General features: G+C 41.4%; 1 protein-coding gene across 3 annotated transcripts in view; it reads right to left on the bottom strand.

The window, feature by feature from the left end:
• FBXW8 (F-box and WD repeat domain containing 8) overlaps positions 1-22,019 on the bottom strand; it is a 52,686-nt gene that overhangs the window by 22,709 nt on the left and 7,958 nt on the right. For all 3 annotated transcript variants that reach the window (XM_075769340.1, XM_075769339.1, XM_075769338.1), the window contains 3 exons: positions 18,972-19,136; positions 18,290-18,378; positions 4,543-4,700 (listed from right to left, as the gene is read on the bottom strand). In XM_075769340.1, the coding sequence (XP_075625455.1) occupies positions 4,543-4,700; positions 18,290-18,378; positions 18,972-19,136 (412 nt within the window). The remainder of the gene's footprint in view (positions 1-4,542; positions 4,701-18,289; positions 18,379-18,971; positions 19,137-22,019) is intronic.

Genomic DNA, 22,019 nt, shown 5'->3' with positions numbered 1-22,019 from the left:
CACCATACCAGTTGATAATTGTATCAAGATTGCACAAAGATTGCCCAGATCGTACAAAGAATTTAGGTTTGTAACTTCTAACCCAATATATTATTGAAAAGTGGCCTGATGACAGGCTCATTTGCTGCAGTTCACTCTGGTTTGTAAGGTATTTGGATAAAACATTTAACCAAAACTGTTGTGCCCTTACACAGCGCACTGCTGATCGTGACTGTACTCCAATTCTAGCAAGCATCAGCTGGTCTTACACTTGTCTTGCTCTCTCAAAGGCGAATGGCTCCGTTGACAGTGTCTGTCTCTGGTATACTCCCCTCTTCGCAGCTGGAAGCCCAAAAGACATCCTGCAAAAGCAGCTGGTTTTTACATCTGTTTTCACATAGGTTTCTCCCTCGTATAAAGGGCAACCACAAAAAAAAAGTATTTCTTTTCCTATAAAATACTCTAATTCTGTAACAGGGAAAGGCAGCATGAGGCAAGATAAATGATATTTGTAAATATTTATCCTGGCTGCGTTCGCCAGCGTCGTACAGCACGTCACAGCTCCTTCTAAGAGCTCGCCACGGCAGAGGGCAGCTGCCCGCCCGTGCTACCTGCGAACGGCGAACCCTCGGGCTATGCAGAGGGAGGGATGCGTTCTGGTGCAGAAGATCCTACGCTCGGATCCTAAGGACCCGTTACATCAGCTCTTCCACGTTAAGACAATACAGCTAGCAGTTGCTGTCAGCTTTAGAAAAGATGTAGAACAATCTATGTGTGTGTTATCTGCGGGGGAAAAAAAAAAAAGCAAAGACAGAATTTTGTATATGCTAGAGCAAGGAATCTGGACATGCTCATGGTTTTCATGCGCCTTCACTTCAGCTTCTAAACTCAGTTGCGTGGGAAAGCCAGAAGCTGCTCAATTCACATCATCTACACGACATTTCTCCTGCTTCTGGGTCGCAGTCCTGCCACTTCCTAGCTTGATTTAAACGAAATAAAATTTTTTTTCACCTTTTGAAAACATTTCTTACCTGTCGTTTTGTCCTCTAAGCTGGGAACATTCATTTATTTCCTTATAACTTTCAGGTAACATCATACTTCTATGAAGTAGAGACAGCTAACAAAACACACAGGTGGAAATGAGCACCAGTCTGAAGTCTCAAAGCTGCTTATCTTGAATTTATCTTGAATCCCAACACCAGTTCTAGTCGGAGGGACGACCAACACAGCCAACTTGACCCTAGTAGGTGGTTGGTGTTTATTAACTAAAATTTTACATTTTATTTTCACTGCAATGCTGTTTCTCAACTTTCAGCAGATACAGCAAGCTACTTACGGTACTAAACAGTGAGACCAGACCTCCGTCATAAGAGTCGTTACCATTACCACGTCAGTTTTCACCAAATAGCATCAGGTTTTAGCTCCACCGCTCTTCTTATAGAGGTTTCCAAAGGAGACCATCCCTGTCCAGTCCCCTCAGAACAGGCCAATATCTGTATTTCCTTCCCATCTTGGGGACTCAAGAGGCAGATCTCCCTGACCGTGATGTGAAATCACACGCCATTTACCCGAACCAAAAGTTTTGCATCCACAGCCACCCGTACATATCTGATGGGAATAAATATACTACTGCATGTTACATGTGGTTTTCTTTGAAAACTTTTTTGTTTATTTGAGCCAGCCTGTTTCCCTGCTCTTGCTGTCTTACAGCATGTCCTGGCACTTAGGGGAAGAGTCCAAACACGTTACTCCACTTCGGTCTTTGCAAAGAGGGTACAGAAGGGACAACACCCGCAAGCAGCTTTAAGGGCATCAGAACGGACAAGACAGCAGATTTTCTGTCCCAGAAAATAGCGCTGCCAAAATTCCCTTCCTGGAGTCTGCCAACAAGCAAGAGCACTTCTGATCCCTGCAGAAACCACCCTCCTTTGCTCTGAGGTGCTACTCTGCAACTTGCGAAGTACCACTAACTCCTCCCAACGGGTCTCAAAGCATTCCCGTGAAGGGCAGCAGTGCAGCATCTCCCTGCCATGCCTACATGAGTATAAAGTACAGCATTTTCAAAAAAAAAAAAAAAAAAGGTACATTCTCTTGTTGCAGCACATTGTTTTCAAGTCAAACTATGAGACTCTGGAGGACGGAGGGGGGGGAGAGCGATGGCTAAAGTAGACTGCTGTTTCCCAAAAGCTGTGGCTCACAGCCAAAGTCAGGCAAGCATGGAGCAGATGGAGTCCTGGCAAGGCCTCTACTGTCCCTGCATTAGCAGCATCTGCTCATTACCCAGAACCCTCGCCTGCTTTATCTAATGCTCCAGGAAAAGCATTTTGATTTGATTCATTTCAGTTCGGTAACGTGCAACACAATTAGTGGTAAAATCAAACTGGAGGACTGCCAGTGCTGACAATAGGAAACAAGGCAGAAGAAATATGAGGCCAGTGGGTTGGAATTCAAAAATCACAACTGTGGATCAAGTTGCCAAGTCCCGTTGCCCCAGGTGTACATACAGTGCCCCCACTGAGCACTGGCATGGGCGGAGGGAACTTCATTTTCTCCCCGTACATTTTTCTCTCATTTACCTCTCCTTGCAGCTTGTTTCTCAGAGGCTGACGCTGTCGGAAACATTCACCAGAAGTCACAATTCAATTTTTCTTTAGTGCCATTGTGGAGTTACAATTCACTTTGGATGCAGGCATCCCAGTAAGACAAATCTTTCTCCTTTCTATATTTCATATGCCTTGGGAAGCGTTTGCTACTACCGAACCAGCAAAACAGCGCTGTAAGGCAGGCACGACGCGAGCAGAATCTGCCTGTTAGTTCTTCCCTGTGATCGGATGCCAAGGACATCGCTGCGTGAGCTCTGCTGAACTGGGAGAAACTGATGTTATCTGAACGAGTCTGCTAGCCAGGGATTCGACAGAGAAGTCTAGACTCTTTGCCTGACAGCACCACCTCCAACACTAGCAGATGGTTTCTCTGTGTTAGTCAAACTTACAAACAAAGAGAAAAGGGAACTGGAAAAGTACAACAAAGAACAATCAAACACATTATCTTCAAAGTCGTCCTCCCCCCTCCCCAAGTTTAAAATAATTCTCTCCACCAAACGGTAAATATACACTTTCAGATACCAGTTAGTAAACATTTCTAAAATTGGTCTTTATAATTCCCTATTCACATAGAAACTAATCTATTCTGACCAGGCTTCTCAAATCAGAGTAACTGCCATATCACAGAGCCCATTAAAATTTCTACCCCAAAGAATAAAAGACGCCGAGCTTTATGCAAACGAGTTTAGTCAGAGCACACACAGGACTGACGACAAGGAACATGACAGAAAAAACCCAAACCCTTAGACGAATTATTAGATTAGTCAGCGGGAGACTAGAAAACAAACAAAAGACCCTCTGCTAGTCGTTGTTTGGCACACTGGACAAAAAGCCAACACTTAAAACTATCACTGTTATAATTTCCTATGACTTGAGTAAATAATATTAACGAGTATTCTGTAAGACCAGACTTGCTGTTGTCAGAAAATGTTGCCTATCAACAATTTTTAGCCACAGTAAACCGTTCTAGCATGATCCATGCTAGAAAAACAGCTAAGGATGTTGATCATCTTAAAACAGCTGTTTTCACATATAAAGCATTTAATTTACTTCTCAAATAAAACATGTGGATTAGAGATTTTGTTTGGATTACCCATCCTCGGTTTTGTTTTCACATGCAGAAATACCAGGATCAAAGACAGTACGCGTACAGAGCTCCCTAACTTTAAAAATACTCTTTATTCATACCCGAGGAAAGGTTTTTAAGCGTCAGATCACACATTTTAAAGAAAGATGACAGGAGTTGAGTTCTGCCTCAGCAACTCAGCCTCGGATCCCAATTGGCTAGCACTGTCCAAACCTGACTTTTTTAATTGCTGTTCCCACATCCACTAGATGTACGGTTGGTCTCTGGCTCTTGTTGCCCATTATATAAACATCTAAGTATATTTAAAACAATGCATATAACCAGGATTTTATTATGGTTTCATTAAATACTAGCTCACAGGTTTTATTTCTCTATATCAAAGTATATAATAACCCACCACTGCAAACCAACACTTCAGTTAAGAAAACGTGCATCCATACACCATGCCAAGAGCGAGAGAGCACGCGGATTAATCAGACATGCAAGTTTACCAGTATTCCCATAACAAAGCCTCCCAGCACCCCAAGGGAGTTTTGCACAGAGGAGAAGGCTGGTGGAAGAACAGTTAATATTTTTATAGCAAAACAAGTTATTTGCTTAAGATAGTTTGGCTGGACTACAGCCTGGCACTCAAGCTTTATGTAGCAGTTCCAGTAGGAATTAAACATCAGTTTTAATGGGTGCTATGTTCCAATGCCTCCTAATGCATTTAGGGTTATTGGCCAACTTTCTCACATAAAAGCAAGAGTGTGCGTGTGTGTGTATATACCGGATTACAGGCACACAAAAAGCTGAGCACAGCTGCTTCATTTTTGTAAAGCTTTTTTTTTTTTTTTTTTTTTTTAAATAGGGAGGAGAGTTGTGGTTACTTACCATCCTCGTAAGCTGCTACAGCCAGAGAGCTGTTTATCTTCACAAAGGAGACATGTGGCTGAGGTCCAGCATCACCAGGACTGTGCATCGGTTCCAGGATGGGGGCTGTGTAGTCCCAGGTGCGAGTGTCCCACAACCTCACTTCTCCTGATGTGTATCTGGAAAAGAAGGCTATTATTCATCCCAAAACATCTGAAAAGAGGTAGCTGCAGAAGAAGGGAGGAAGAAACAAAAAGCATCTTAAAACCCAACACCATTTGCAGCTCCTAGACTGATTCTCCTCCTGTTTGCACACTCTGCGTACAAGCCCATCAACTTTGCTCATTTTATTCCCATTTACTGAATGTAGCATCAAGTTTACTAAGACAGGCAGGTAAATTGGAGCTACAAGAACAACACTACTGAGCTACCACAGTTAGGTTACCAACTATTGATATCAGCTTTACAACAAGAATGCAAGGACAGCCGGGCTCGAGGGAGAAAAGGTAATCAGTAATGAGTCTAAATTACATCATGACAAAACTTCAGACTGTTTCTTTTTGGTCTTTAACAATTTGTGATTGTGGTGGTGCCAAGGAAACTCTGTTTAATGAGAGCATTTATGTACATACATACAAGCACTCACACCACCACCCCCCCATCCAACCTACTGCTCTTTATAAAAAGCAACTTTTTAATGCCTCATCAACAGATTTGCCTACATCTCTGAAGGCTAATTAATTTATTAATACAATTAAGTGTTGCCTTTAGAATTAAGGTAGTGCTGCCACTTTTACAGAAGGCTCTCTCACTGAAACATCAGAAAAACTATAGTTTAACAGCAAACTATAGTTTGCCAATGAGAAAATAAAAAAAAATAGAACTAAACTTCTCAGATAATACTGAATATACCTAAACGAATGAAGGTTGTTACCCAGCAAGCAACACAGAAACTGTTCTCTGCCATCTATGCTGTGGCACAAAAAAACCACCAACCACCAAACCACTGCAGGCAAAGCAGAGGAGAAGCTCCTTCTACGACTGGTCAAAGAACGCAGTTCCATAGTTATTTGGAACAATTCAATAATTAGTTAAGATAAGTTTTGACAGAACTGTGACAATTAACACTGTCAGATTGTCTCAGGTGTCTCTGCCGTAGCTGAGACTTGGGTTCTGTTGGAAAATGAAGGGTGCTTCATGTTCTGTCACCTTTGTTGTTTGGGCGAACAGTATTTCAAAGAATGATTCTTATAAGCCTCAAAGGTCTACCGGTTAGAAACCTGGCTGTTCTAGGTTTATGAGAAAAATACGAAAATAGTTATTTACAAAGGAGGTGAAGGAAAGTGCTTAATAAAGGTTTAGAAGATGTTGGACTTCGACTCAGGTTACCCAGTTCTTTGGGGAGTTGGTACTGTAGCAATGGGGCTACAGGTACTCTGGAGCAGATTACTTCCAACATCTCTGAGCAAAAATGCTCCACTTTATACAAGTAATTAAAGTGCCTGAGGGGGCAGTGAAATCTGCCAAGCAGAAAGAGATGCACTTTAAATCTCTGCACCGAATCGGGAAGAGAGAACTGTGTCCTTGTCACCTGGATTCCTCTTCAGTGCTTCGCACGGTAAGACAGAAGACAATGAGAGAATGGGGTGGGATAGCACTTCTCTCTTTTCCTCCTTCTGCAAACGAGGCCCAAATCCCCCTACGAAGTCTGCTTTCATTTCCAATTTATAGCAGCACTATTTAAAAAGAATAGACCAAGAGAGAAGCTTCCCCAAAGCAAAATGTTTCACGTTGGACCGAACAAGCAGTCCAGATTAGTCCACAACAAACATCTGCAGTTTATAAAACTGGGAAGTACTCATTTCAGGTACATTTTAGAATTTGGAGATAAACCACAACAGGACAGGTAATTGCACAGATCTGTCGCAGTCCCATTCAACAAGACACACACATAACATTTGGGAAGCATTTTAATTTTGAGCTGCTTTTTGTTTCCTTTTATGTCTGGGTTGGTTGGGGTCATGTTTTCAAGCTTCTCTTAACTGCAAAGAGTAGCAGATTATTCTCAAGGAGGAAGCCAAAATTCTCTTGTTGCCATGTGACCCTGAGAAGTGAGTTTCAAGTGAGACCTAAAATACTGGCAGAATTGACAGAATATTAAATTTCATCCCCAAATAAGCAACGAAGAACAGTATCTCCTCCTAGTGCATATACTTACTCACTCTCACATAGTCCAGTCTAGGAACGTGAAAAGAAAGACTAATAGATGGAGAAAACAGAACAACAGGAAAAGAGAAGAGACACAGGGCTGGCTAATTCTTTGCTTCTGGTTTTTCTACATGGCATGCAACACAAGCGATCCGGGGCTCAAGACACACTACCATCCATAAAAAACAGCGCGGGCCACAATCTTGGGATTAAAGACGCAACATCACACTATCACAATAAGTGCTTAAATTAATTTTATCTCAGAATTCAATCAAGTCAAAATTTAGTTGGAACCATTCTTTGTTCTTGAAGAACAACGTGAACTACCTTTACAGCTAAGCTCAAACTGGAACAGAACCACCAAACATTGCTGACTATCAGCTTGAAATAAATTTAACTCAAATTCTGATGGTTTGTGCTTGGACCTGTTAAACACAGGAACTGTCTCTGCATCAGACCGCCCTGCAGCCTCCTCATCCTCACCCCGTTCCTCTCCAGTGATGGACAGGCACATGCTGAAGACCTTTCACTTCTACTCCATGAAGCCACACTGCTCTCCCACCCCTGGCAGGGACCTGTTGAACACAAGAGCTTGTTACGTGCACCTCAGGTACGCTCTGGTGGGTTCAGGCAGATACTACAGAACAATCCATAAGACAATCCCGGCCATAGTGCTCATTCCAGTTCTGTCATGACAGAGGTCGGGCAGCACTATACGTTCCAGGAGAACCCTCAAGCGCCCACCAAACACTACCTTCACGTGTGTCTATCCAGAAGTCCCACCAGTGCACTGCAAGTTGGGACAAGTGCTTTATGTTCATCAGGAAAAGGAGGGAGGAGAGAAGCAAGGCATCTTTGCCCCCATCCTTCCCGTATCCCTCCCACCGCCATTTCTCACTCAACAACACCACTCGCATCCTTCCCAGGGCGGCATGACAACAAATCAGTCCCATGCGGCAAACCTAAAGGATTTGGAAAGATGTTACAAGACCATGCTGGAAACATAAGTGGAGGTCTAGGTTTGGGCAGGGAACCAGCATGGGGAAATGGGAGATATAAACTCTCCTCAGCTGACAACACACTCCGTTGGCCGTCACCACCGCGTGCCCATTTCCAGCATACGCTGGGCCTGTACCAGAACTGAACTGGAAGAATTTCAAACACAGATGAATCCAATTCAGAACTAAAAAATTTAATGGTTCAACTCCCCGCTTTTAATGCTGTTGTAAAGAGCAACACGCTTTCAATTTGTAACCACAACAAAAGGCTTTTAAACTATTAAAGCATTGCCTTGCTGTAAAAAAATAAAAAGGCTGCTTTATTGCAGATAACTGGCAAATCCGCCATATCAATATAAATGGCTGAAGAATACGCTGCACTTCACAGATCCTATTTCTAGATCATTTCACTATTTCTATTCATTTCCTATCACAACTTTTACACTTCGCCATGAAAATTTAGTTGGGATTACCAGCTAATGAATGAAAGAACCCTAGATTTAAGTCCTCTGCCCCAGAACAGGCACAGATCTCCAAACTCATTCAGTTACCGATTTTTCTACCAAGATGGCAATGAAAGGCCCACAAAGCTTTCCGCTGGAGCAAAAAGGGAAAAAACCACCAAACCTTTCTGTTTAATATAACAATGAATAAAATCTATTTGCTACAATAGCAACAGCACTGAGCCACTGCTTTTTTCCCCCCGGCGGGTGTAATGAGATGATTATTGCAGTGACAGGTAAATATTCCAGTATCTAATATAAGCCACTTGCACAAAAAACTCCAAACCACCAAAAAATCCCCAAACCTACAAATTCTGCCTTCTCAAGTTCAAAGAAAAAACAAAAACCAAAAACCACATTAGAGACCATACCTGATTCACTGCATTCAGAAAGGCTGCTCAAAGCCTTGCTTTCCCGAGCACAACAGGGAGCAACAAGACCAAGACTGTTGCTTCCAGCCCCGAGTTCCCCCCCTCCAGATACCCCCTGCCCTGACGCCTTCCAAGGTGTTCCATCCATGCAGTGCCTGGCTTTCAGCTCCGGGTCCGCGCGCTTCTCTCCCCGTTCACCAGACACAGTCAACCACACGTGAGAAGTACGTGAGAAGCAGCAGCAGGAGAAAGACAAGAGCTATATTTTTCTAAATGTACTTCTTGACAAGCCAGTTCTGTAATTCTGGACAGATATGTACACATCTGTAAAAATCAGTCTGCAAATTCAGCTTAAGTATACACATTAAAAAACTTGCTGGAATGAAGCAACAATAGGTGGAATGCATATGGTACAGAGAAACTAAAAAAAAAAAAATTAAATTCATATGGTATCTACAAACATACTATAATAAAAATACCTACTCGCTAATCAAAAGCGTTTCAACTACTTTTCATTGGCAGTAATGTCATAATGACACGAACAATTTCCTCGTGCCCTCTCACATGAGTGAAAGCAGAAGACTGAAGGAGAAAGGAGCCGGGGGTTAAAAGCTGCTGATGTCCCACGATGGCTGGGAAGCAGGTGGTGAAGTGCGGAGCACATGTGGGAGGAAGCAGAGATGGAGGCTGGGCACCGCTCTAATGAAGTGGTGCTGAAGAGGCAGACGATTTCATAAGGAGAAAAACATCAGGAAACTGGTCAAAACACAGAATCTCATCTGAAAAAGCTCAACTGTGTTGGATAGCAATAGCCAGAACAAATTTGGGGAAGAGGAGGAGGGGGAGGCTGATCTCTCTCCAGAGCCCCAGATGTCTTTATCGTTGCCTAATGACAATTATACTCAACCAATTAAGACACTGCTATCACAGTTGCATTGTTAGTAAGCCTTTGGCCCTGAGTGTTGATGGCTGTCTAATTAGTGTTTGTGCAAAGTACAACTGCAACTAATATATAAACTGACAAATACACAAAAGAAAAACTGTTAACAGGAACATTTTCAAAACAGTCGAGACTCTACTCATTCAGTCCATGGCAGCAGCAAAGACAAACTGCTTTCCTTCATGGCTTGCTTACTGCTGGCACTGTAGAATTTCACTTCAAACAAGCAGGTCAACTAGACTGTCGCTGGGTTTCTGTTCAAACAAGGTGCTGGTGTCAGTCCATTCGGTTGCTGTCTCAAGCACACCGCTCCAGGGCAAGTCTTACTATACCAAGTTGGTCTGAACACCAAAGACTTTTGATAAGAGACTTCAGAAATCAGTTTACATTTTCCATATTTTCTCTAAAGAATTCATTGTAAGAAAATAAAAAGGAAGGAGAAAGAAAAACCTTTGTTTCACAGTCAAGTTTGATTTCCAGAAGGCAAAGTCTGTTCAGTTTCCAGATACCTGCGGTGATCTACAAAACAACAACAAAAAAAATCCCAACAACTTTGTTTCAGGCAGTCAGTGACCATCTGTTAATACTCAAAAGATCTTATTATGAAGTCCCCACAATGTCAATGCATTTTATTGAAGTCAGTAGGAATTTTGCTCAAGTAACAATCTCTAGCTATAGCTCTGTTTAAATGGATGCCTGTTGATAAGCAAGTAAAATAATGAGTATTTTGCATTGTCTTGCTGCAACAAGCATCTCAGACCTTTCATCCTTATTCCACCAAAAGCTACTAACCAGTCCTTCAGGTGCTTAATTAAGGTATCTAGTCAGTGACCCCTTCAGTAGGCTTAAGAATAAGGTCCAATTAAACATGTAAACCCAAGTCCAAACGCCTTGAAGTTGGTTCAATTTGCTCCTAAGCTTCATCTTCTCTATAAGGCTCAGGTAAGACAGCGGTAATTCGTAACATTCAATTTAAAAAACCCTCTTCAAAACCCCTACAAGTTGGGAGATACCTCAATTGCAACACATAATATTGAAACTCAATGGATTCTATCGCCTTTTTATACTCAGTATTAAGACCCACAACTCCTACCGATGGACTGCTTAGATAGTTACCATAGTCAGATGCCTCAAAGTAAGGCTGGATGAAAGAGGCAAAAGTTCCCAAGCCTTCCTGCATTCTCATTTACAGTTCTACATTGCTTTTGCCACTACATATATAACCAACAGGTAGCTAGGCTAAGGGATTCCTTAGGGAAATGATTCAGGAAAAACAGTCTAGTAACAATGATGGAGTAAAAAACTAATTTATATGGCAGAGAGGAATATAAGTAGAACATAATGACAAGAAAATGAAATACAAATGGAACAGAAAAGACAAAAATTTCTGCTATTGCATAGCAGGGCTGAAAGCTACACCATAAAATACAAGAGAAAACAGACGGGAGTAAACCAAAACCAGCATGTGAAACAATCCTAACATTGGTAGAAGAACATGAAGTAGAAAAGTAATGTCCTTGATTTCATCCAAACAGTATTTTGGGTTGCATGATATAGGAGAGCAGCTATGAAAAAAAATGACTAACTTGTACCAAAACCAATCTGGAAATATTTTAAGACTTAACATGTAGGAAATACATTCTGAGCATCCCTACGATCAGTTCCCAAACTCTTCTGCCGGGAACTTGACTTTCCAATTCATCAACCCACATCCATCTGTGGACCACACTCACAGAAATTGAGCCACAGAAAGCTGGTTATCTTCATTCTTAAGGCCTTATTTAGGAAATTATAGCTCTAAAAAGTGGGTTAAGCTGCTGGAGATAGCATGCAGTTCTTCTGCAGTTTATCACTGTTATCTGTAACAAAATTAACATTTCACCGTCCTAAGTAGTTCTGAGTGCCTTGCTTTCTCATTAAGTGCATGCAAATGTCATACCAAGGGAACAGAAACAAGCCAAAGGGTTATATGGTAGGCAAAACATTTTAATGAATACTTACAAAAGCAGAAGTTAGAGAAAGCCAAACTGTCTCCAGTAATTTCTTTTTTTATGGCCAAGAATCTCCCATCATTTAGATCAAGGTTCCAGTGGCTTGCATCAGCCCAGGCCCATCAATTAAACCAGCTGCTCTGACCAAGGAAACATATTTCTGTGGGTTCTGCCTAAGGCTGCTACCATGGCAGGAGAAAAAAAAATAATTATCTTTTTCAAGAGAATTCAAGAGGAATCATGATGCAATTTGGGAAGGATCTGGTCCATCAGTCCTTTTATTTCACAAAGGGCAACACATAATGCAAGAAATAAAAAAATGGCTCCAGTTTCAGATACAGGTGAGAAAACACCATTTGAAGATGATGTAAATTGATACGTTTACATGTTGGAAGGAACACAAGCTGCAACACACCGCAAACAGCAGAGGTAAAGTATCACCTGAATTCTAGGCACTGATGGCAACAGCCCAGAGGCTGGTACGTTGTAAAAACAGTACAAACAAAACGTTCAAGAAGTTTACTAGGATGGGTTTGCCTGGTCTTAGTGGAAAACTAGGCTTTACCAGCTCAAAAGCAACTGCCTCAGAGTACCAGGCATCACTACGCACGGGCATCACTATGCACACGGCGCATCTCACTGCGGCATTGCGTTCCTCCCCATCCAGCAAAACCTATAGGTAAACCAATAGCTTCATGGTCAGGCAGGCTGGAAAAGCAGCTTTCACAAAGAGTCCGTATCAAGCTTCTACTATTGGTTTCACCTGAAAGGCTCTTTTTCACAAGATGACAGAGAAGCCAACGTGTTTGTCACTTAACACAACCTTACCTAACTCCTGCAGTTTGTCATCCGACCCCTCCGAACTCATGATGTCATCCTGTTTTCAACCCTCCTAAAGGTGACTCACTTAAAAAAAAAAAAAAGGTCTGACACTTATTAACTTCTTAACAATGATGAGAATGAGTGAAGAGAACACAAAAGGTTTGGGGAAGGTTGAAGGAGGAAGGCAAGTATTTTTTATGTTCTGCCTTACTGCTTTGTTTTACATCCAGGCTCTCAGTCACTGGGAGGGAAGGGAGAAACCTATCTGAGCTGTGCCATTATACAAGTGAAATTTAAGCAATTAAATAAGGCAGGAGGTTATTCAGGCTGTTTAAGACTTCAGTTTGTTAACTTTTATTCATTTTCACTACTAATTAATATTTTGGTTTCCTCAGGTCTGCACAGTGAATTAAGATGCAAGAGCTAATAATAAATACCTTGAGAATAGCCCAAAAGCCCTATAGCAAAAAAAAAAAAAAAAACCAAACCAAAAACCAAATTAGATGAGAGTTGACATGAAGTTTTAAAAAGTGCAGAAAAGTGTTTCAAGCCTTTCGGGCTAGTTTCACACATCATTATGAAGCTAAAAAGAGTGGCAAGCCCATTTTTTTAAAAAGTCATTTGCAGGTCACCTTTGAGCAAGAGGAAAGCAGTGTGGGAGGTGATTGTGGAGAACAAAGAAATCTACCATATAGTAGCAGCTACTTTTATGTCTGTAGGTTGCTCATACTGACTTAAACTGAAAAGCCCAAATTGTTCCAAAGTGCTGCAGTATTTAAACTGTAACTCCCGTAAGACTCCTTCAGGATGAAGACAACTGTATGCAAATTATTTCAGAGCACTTAGTTTCTAAGTATGAGAGAATCAAAATGTATCGCTGCTTCTAAACCGGATGATTCCCTGGCCACGCAGGATATTTACAAAGTTCTTCTTTTGCTTCTCATTGCCTTTATCAAGCATCACTTGGAGAAATACCATCTGTGCCAGGTGTGCTCCACCCTGAAGGGGAGGAAGTGTTAATCTGTAGATTTATGAAGGCACTCAAAGCAGATGAATCTCACCAATGCCAACTGAAGAAAATAAAATCTCTAGGAAAGACAACAGTACTTACTGGGGGAAGGAGGAAACCTAAAATGTAAAAGGAGAAGAACCAAGGGCTGATTCCCAGCCGAGTCTATAAGGGGTGCAGGACTCCACGCAGCATCTGCTATACCGATCTCTGTGGCACAGCTGAAGTATGCCCTTAAATCTTCATTTATGCAAGCTCTTAACTAACCATCTACCACTCTTTCTTCAGTCAAAGAAAACCAAAGAAAGAAAAAGTAGATACCTTTGTATTTCTGGACCTTTGGAAAGGTGGTCTCTCCCATTTATTTTCATTTGGGAAGCTTTCAGAGCTGCAAACAGCAGCAGCAAAGCCACAGCGCCCTTTCCACAAGCACAAAAAGTTAACACGATGCACAATAAACCATCACCCTGACTCACAGCAGACTCGGTATGGTTTTACGGGACGCGTTGCGAGGTGAGACGCTCACCACCGACACAAGGCAAGTTTACCGCACAGTTTCCAGGACAGCCACACGTTAAGTATTTCACATAGAGCCGGTCAGAGAGCAGAACAGTCTCACAACACGCTACGGACGTGTTACACCACAGGATCCACTGCGTAATGTCAACACAGTTCAAGCAAAGACCAGATACATGCTCCGAGATCAGTATCTCCAGGAGGACCTAACCTCTGACTACAAATGCCCATCAGTGCGGCTGTCAACACTGCCATGAAAGAAAAAGTACCAATTTTGCTCTCTGAACATCAGCTGGCTTGGGGGGGGAGGGAGAGATTTAAGATTTTATTAACAGAAGGTGAGGAAACCCAGGCGTTCTGTATTGAAAGCAAACATATGACAGTATTAGGTACAGTGAACCTAATCATCAGTAGTAATTTATAAAAGCGAAGCAAGCAGATACATAATTGCTTTAAGTAAACCCTAACTTAAAGAAGAAACTACATTTGAATTGAATAGGGAGAGGGGGGAGGACAACATCCCTTTAAAGACGATCCTTCGAGACATGTAACCGTAGAAAGGCTGGCGAATACAACATTGATTGGGAGTGAGGTAACCACAAACACCGCTGTCTCAAATGAAAAGGGATTCAAGGTCTGACCCAGAAAACAAGCATCGTAACCGCTGGGATGAAATTTTAATGATAAACACAAGATGCTCTGCATGTAGGCCAGATTGAATTATCTGATGTCAGCCAGTAAATGCAAGGCGCTCGGAGAAAGAGGAGCTGCTAGCAGCCACCTTCAACTTGCAGCTCAGGTTGCACTTAATCAATCCTTGATATTCTGCCATCTTCTGGCTTGAGCTTTGGCAGCAGCGTGGAGAAAATAGAGGAGAGAGCAAGAAATAGGTAACGTTTCTCTAAGGGAGAGCTAACCTTGTACAGTTTAGCTTTGCTTCCTTACATAAAGTTAACAAAGAGATTCGCTCCTGAACCAGTTCAGGCAAACTGTGCCGTTATGTATTACACTTGTAGCTGCTGTTTTAAGTCACTGTGCCCAAAACCTGCACAAATTCCTCTACAGAAAGATTAAAAAAAAAAGCTCTACAGCAACTAAAATAAAAGTGATTTCCACTTTCCAGCAGAGTTTGAAGCTATATAGTGAAGAACACAAGATCAGGTCTATGCCAGCACATGTTCAGATCAAATAAGATTGTTCCCAGGCTTGCTCCAAGACTCCAAATACACAACAGCTCCAGCATTTCTAGGGGAGAACCTCTCTCTCCGCCCCTTTTTTAATTTTTATAACCATTCTCTGATCTCCCAAGATCCCGAGTTGAATGTCCTGAAACCAGGGAGCAGCTGCTATACACTGCCACAGTTTCCAGCTCTAAAGACGGAGTGTAATGCCTGGCTGGCCTGACCGAGCTGAGCCAGAACACTGCAGCTGCTCCCCAAAGTCAGACATCAAAAAACCTGCTAAAAACTGAGTGGCCCTGTTCTTCTCCAGCACAGCAACATGACTACAGAAGAAAGGTAAATGATGCCACAAGCTACTGCTCAGAAATCCCCAGGAAATGCCACACACAAAATAGCTTTAAAATCATCCCCGACTTCTCTACTCCTGCAAAGTCACACATCAGTTTAGCTTTACGCACACGGCAAGTCTCGCTGTAATCTATGATTATTCACATGTAAAGCTAAGCACATAAGTGTTTGTGAAACTGGAGATACAATCATTAAATGTAACAGATAATTGATATTTATACCAAGAAGAAAATTGACTTCTGTTAACCTCAGCTATTAAATTACTTCTTCAGTACTGAAAGAATGCAACAGCTAGCTATTGATCACCAGATTCATTACACTTTTATGACAAATTTGAAAGCACAAGGCCATTAAGTACAATACTATAAGCTGGGAGAGAAAGGGGACGGTAATATTTGGATTTAAAAACCAAACAAAAACATCAACAAATTCCTCAATCTACCTATACTTACCAAATGGACATAACAAAGAATTCCCCTGCATAATTTGCTAATGCCCTTGGAAGTTCTAGTTCTAACTTTAAGTCTGTCTTGTTTGATATTTACCATGAGATATTATTGGGAGGTGCAACACTGCGCTACCATCTTGCAGACCTCAATCATCACTGGCAGAACAACCCTTTTGTCTTCTTTTGGTCAAGATTCACAGAAGTCTTTTCTACTCACAGCAATTTAAGAGATGCTTTCAGAGATCTCGAGCTACCAAAGCAGAGTGAAGGGCAAGTTGTAAACAGCAAAGGAAGTAATATAACTTTTGTGTTCTAATTTTTTAAACATTTCATTTACTAACCAGGTAAAGTCAAACAGCTGAATTCTGATTTCCCCATGTTATCAAATATGTGCTCAGAGCTTCATAAAAAGATAATTCATTACTAAAATTCATTTTCTCAGGGAAGAGAAATTACTGAAAAGTAATTTGACTGAAACCCGTAACATCGCTTTTCCTACCGGAATGCATTCTTAAGCATGTGTAGCTTTTCCCTCAGTGGTCTCCTACCTGCTCACCTATTTTCATGAACATTTCAGGAACCTAAATTATTTGATGGCACCACCTCCCTTCACCACGCCAACTGATGCAAACTCACCACAAGAATCAAGAGATACTGGAGGAACCAGTATAAAAAGACAGTGTGAAACTGCATAAACCCAACTTCTGTAATGCACTGAGCTAAAATATGGACTATTTGGGTTTAATATGCTGGATTAATATTGTTTATTAGTTCTTTAGAAATGTAATTTATTCTGCCTACCTTCTATATATTGCATGTTTGGATATAAACACAATGGAGAAAATGAAGATAAAGAAGAGCTGGAGGTTTTGGCAGCAGCATGGAGACAACTGGGGTTTCTGGCTCCCAAAAAAGTACAGGAGGTTTCATTAGAGACAGTGGAACAGATACAGTAGTGCAGCTCCCCAGCCAAGGCCAGGAAACATGCTGCCCAAGCTGAAGGGCACGAATGAAGTCAGGTTGCTATCCGCAGAGCTGGATTCCAGCTCGGATCACAGCAGGCTGGGAGCTGCCGTGTCTTACTGGTGGCCCAAGGAAGCCTCAACATCAGGCAGGAACCAAGGCAAGGTCTGCAGTACTCCAGCCACGCAAATTCTTCAAGCTGCTTCCCACGGCCACTGTTTCGGTTAACCGCTGTGTGGCACTGCCCCTCCAGAGGTCACAGGCTACACGGCTCTTCAGCAGAAGCACGTTCATTGCTACAGGGCAACTGATCACAGCGGCAAAAACATTGCGTGGAAAGCGGAGGAAGAGAAGCAATAGTCAATGAAAAGGGAAGAGAAAGAGCGAGTTCCAAACACAGAAGTAAAACAAATGGAAGAGCATCTAGTAAAAAAAAAAAAACAAACCACCAACAAAACCCAAACCAAAAAACAAACAACAAAACCCAATTATCAGAGTGTAAAATTCCCCTTCCACTCCTGCCGTCTGCTGGTTTACATTTCTGTCCAAGAGCGTTCAAAAGCACTTCGATGTATATGGAATTATCTACACACAATGTATTTCAAAGTACCTTTCTTATACTATAAAATTCACACACTCGTTATAAGTAGTTTTCTCTAATCCCACAATGCATAAGCATACCATTAATGTGAAATGCTACCGTAAAATACAGAACTCCGGTACGTTAGAGGACAATGTCCTCTGACTGCCCCCAGGATGAGATCATTTTTATTTACTCCTGTGACTTCTTCTGGAGGGCTACTAGTTCCTGAACCTGTAAAATTCAAGCAGAATACACTAAAGCCTTACACCTACTGAGACAGTCATGGTAACCTCTTCCAAGAGTTTGGGAGGTTCTCAAAACTGTATTTAAGAGTGTAAACCAAATGAACAGCTAGAATAAATCAAGGTGCTGACAAAGCTTTATATGAGGAAAAGAGAAGTTTGAGTTTCTCTGGGTTTTGAGTGGGGTTTTTTTCTCCCAGGTTGTCTTAAATAATAATGGAGAAAAGTAGCAGTCCTTCTAAAGCTTTCTTGCCACAGCACAGGAGAATGTCCTTGTGACTAAGAGATTTTTATGGAAAAAAATAATAAAAATAACATTTTTCAGTAGATATGTACAATATTTAATACATTCTGGATGCTTCCACAGCAAAACAATAGATACAGTTGATCAGAAAGTACTACAGTCTTTACAAGGACTACAGGCACAGGAGACAGCTTTTTGAATAGTACAATAAAAATTTACACTGCTGAAATGACTTATAGATCATCATCATTATCAGTCACCTTAAGGACAATCTACTCTACCCACAAAGGAACTGCAGTCAGAAGAATTCATTCTTCGTGCCTCAAACGGGTGCTTCTTTTGGCACACATGAGATCTCAGACAGCAAACATTAAGTGAGCATTACACAACCTCATACTCACCCAGCAATAACAACTCCGTCACAAGAATGTACATCACACAGAATTTTTCCCTGCTCATATTGCAGCTGGCTCACAGCACCAATGCGGTTCTGCACAGAAAGATGAGACACAGTGTTGGTATTGCAATACATTCATCGACCAAGTTAATTTGCTGCTTTGTGGAAAACTCCGAGCTTTGCTATTGCCACTGACAAGTTGCAGTGCAGCTGAGAGAAGACGCATCTATTTTATGCTTGCCACCTGGAATTCTTACAGCTGGAAATTAAGGAGAAAGAAGCTATCACTCTTCATTATCATTCATAATCTTTAGGTAGAGAAACACCTATCACAACAAGAAATTTTAGCTTTCTGTTAGCCAGGATATGTAACGAGCAGGGGAAGAAGCCTTCATCTTAAAGGCTGATTCTTGTTATCAAGGGACGGTTGAAGCATAAACATCTCTCAACAAAGTCAATGGAGTAGCACTGCAAACAGAAAGACTCACTCCCAAAAGTAATCAGTTATTCGGGGAAAAAAGGCATTACAGCTAGGGCTAAGTCTCATAAATCCTTCAGCAGCTTTCCCCTTTTAACTGGCAAAAAGAAGCTGCAATACAAAAGACCAACTTTTCACTACTGCTTGCTTGAACTGGGTTCCCATTTTTCTGCAGCATCTGGACCCCATTAAAGAAATTCCCTTTTACCTTCCAGTTGGTTTTCAAAGTGCGCTCTCTGGCACGGCAGTTCTTGAGGGCGAGCTTCCAACAGGAATAATCAGAGATGCTCGTATCTAATAGGTATCCTTCCTGTTGGCACAACCGGTACCACAACACTTCATCTTCTGCAAGTACTTTCCACGTCCTGCTGACCTAGAAATCAATTTTTTTTTTTTTAAATAGAGTTATAAGTAAAAATTAGATTTCATATAAAATTATTTAAATAACATCTGAAATATACACATACAAATCAATATAGGTCTGCACTGAGACTACGTTCTTATCTAAACAAATACATTTGTTCACTCTTTATACTACTGAGAGTATAAAAAACCCAAACCTTTACAAAAATGTTTATTTTCCAAAGAACCCACAGAAAACAAGTGAGTTTCTACTCCACTAAAGCTCCACACAACACAGACACCAGTGTTTAGCAGCCACACTGCCAACCTGCAATATCAGCGTATTAGAAAATTTTGAAGGGAAGAGAAGCAAGGAAACAATTAAGACTACATTGTAAGTTTAGAGCAAAAATATGAATTTATTTTCATATTTGTAGCTAAGAAAACCTCTCAGATCACACCACCATATCTCTGAAGTCCTACTGACAATGCCTGATTAGGTGTATGACATTAGTGATTTATAACCTATTGTATTACAGTATGCATAAATAGGAATGAATTATTAAGTTTTTCAAGTAGCGTCAAGTTGCTGTCCATTTTAGAGAGAACAGCTTCATCATAATCAATTGTGGGCTTAGAATTAAAGATTCAAGAGGTAAGAGCCAACTTAAGTAGCATTTGTTCTCTGTAATTCTTAATTTAAAAAAAAACAGATGTAACCAATGAAAACTGCTACCGGTGAAAGCAGCAATCAATCGTATGCTGTTTCCAAAAGATTAAAAATCCTTCTCAGACTGACATCATTTTTAACAACTCCCAATTAAGCATCTAATGTCCATTTCAGTCCCAAGATTGCACCACGAATCCAGATCTCCCATTGATACAAACTCTCACAGGACCATCTCTTTGTGTTTACTTGCCCTTAGTTCCACGTTTTAAACACACAGATACAACATGGTACGAGGAGGTGAAAGATGAACTGTTACTTGTTCTCTATTTTCTAAGATTAATCTCCTATTTTCTCATTATCACGCACACCTTGCTTCAGACTTCTTAAAACCACAGCTTTCAAATACAAAGCATAGCTTCACAAAATTATTTATCGCGAGGAATACCGAAAGTATACAGATCCTTTGGGCTAACACAGATTTGCAAGACGTCCGTGCAGAACACAAACCATCGGAGCAACAAAGCTCGCAGCGAGGCTTAGAGAGGTTAGGAAAGCACCGCACACGCCCCTTAAATAAATCAAGTAGTCTCAGAGTTTGTAACGTGATCTGTAAATTTTTACGTGTGATGACTTGGAAGAGCGTGCCTTAGTCTGCCGTATTAAATGCGGCATCAGGCCAGGGCTAGTCAGCCCAACCAAGTGAGAACGCCCACAACATCGCAGGGAGATGGCAGCTACGGAGCGGACAGCAGGGCAGTCCCATCAACACGACCCTGCTGTGCCTCCCTGGGCCATAGCAAGCGCAAAATCATCTCACCCACACGGTCCCAAACCTCCTTGTATACTATATAGTCCCCAAACCGTGGGATGGTATCTTCTGCAAAAACCAGCGCAGATCTCCCCTTGAAAGCTTTATGAAGGTTCTAGTCATCTTGTTTATGGTGTGTTGCCTATTGATACTGCTGTAAAGACACATGTGTATCATTACTGCTCTCAGAAACCAACATGCCACTAGGAATCAAGAATTGTATTCCATCTCATGACCTGTTTCTTCCAAGGGAAAAGGGAAGAAAAAAAAAAAGTTTAATATGAGAGGAAAAAAGGGGGGTGGACTGAGTAGTCTGCATATGTTTTTAAGATTTGATACCTACATATAAGAGCAGCTCTCAAACAGGAATATCCAAGTCCAACAGAGCCAATATTCTAGTTATTCACTGAAAGACCTCAGTTCAAACTAGCAGACATACAATCCCTTTCCATCACCAGACAAAGAAAACAACCTGGATAGGGCGATCGTAACTGCCTTACAAATGACAGAAACAGCACTGAGCCTTCTCTAGCATTATACATCATCCTGTAATAAAAAAGCAGTGCTTAATGCTCCTGTCCCTATAGGGACATGCTCAGGAAGTTCAAAAGCAAAAAAAAAAAAAAAAAAAAGGCAATCCAAATTTCAAACCATTACAGTTTAGTGGGGAATTTGCTCTCAATTTGATTTTAAAGTAATATAAATCCATATATTATTGCACAAAGGAAAAAAAAAAAAAACCAAACCAAAACCAACAAACCACCCAGCGTTTTGCTGACACACAAGAAAAAGCAGCTGTTCTGCAGGAGTCGAGCACCCCGGCCAAGCCTGGTCAACAGCGACGGCACCTCTGCCCCCCCCCACCCTTAACAGCATCGCTTTTCTGCTGACATCGAGGGGACAGGCTAATGCATAAGCAGAAGTAAACAAAGCCAAACTGCACTAACTTTTGCCTTGCTTTAAAAAAACAAAACAAAACAAAAAACCCCCCAACAAAATAAAACCAACAAAAAAAGCGCCCCCCCCGCCCCCCCCGCCTCTGGAGTGTGCCAAAATAGACAATGCTGTGCAGACCCTTCTAGTTTCAAGGTCTTAAAAGCATTTTATAAAGACAGTGAAGAAAAAAAAGGCAGGGGGAGATACACTACATAAAATTTAGACTGCCTTTTCAACTTTCAGGAACAAACGTTCAAGGGGAATAAAGATCCTATCCCATTATGATTTTTTTTAAATCAAATTACATTGAATCCTGCTGCTTTACAAACATGAATTTCCAAAGGGTCCCCAACGCAGCCTTTTCTTAATGCACCAAAACTGGCATGACAATCCCTTGTAAAAGCCCCACTGAGCGAGCCTCAGCTGCAAGAAATCTCTAATAAAAGAGTCTCAAGCATTTCACTTTACAGCACCACTGTGAGCTGCCGCATTAAAACCAG

Source organism: Balearica regulorum, chromosome 17 (assembly GCF_011004875.1).
Source record: "Balearica regulorum gibbericeps isolate bBalReg1 chromosome 17, bBalReg1.pri, whole genome shotgun sequence".
NCBI lineage: Eukaryota > Metazoa > Chordata > Aves > Gruiformes > Gruidae > Balearica > Balearica regulorum.
Note: the sequence above shows the minus strand (reverse complement) of the source record. Positions and strands in the feature narration are given on the sequence as shown.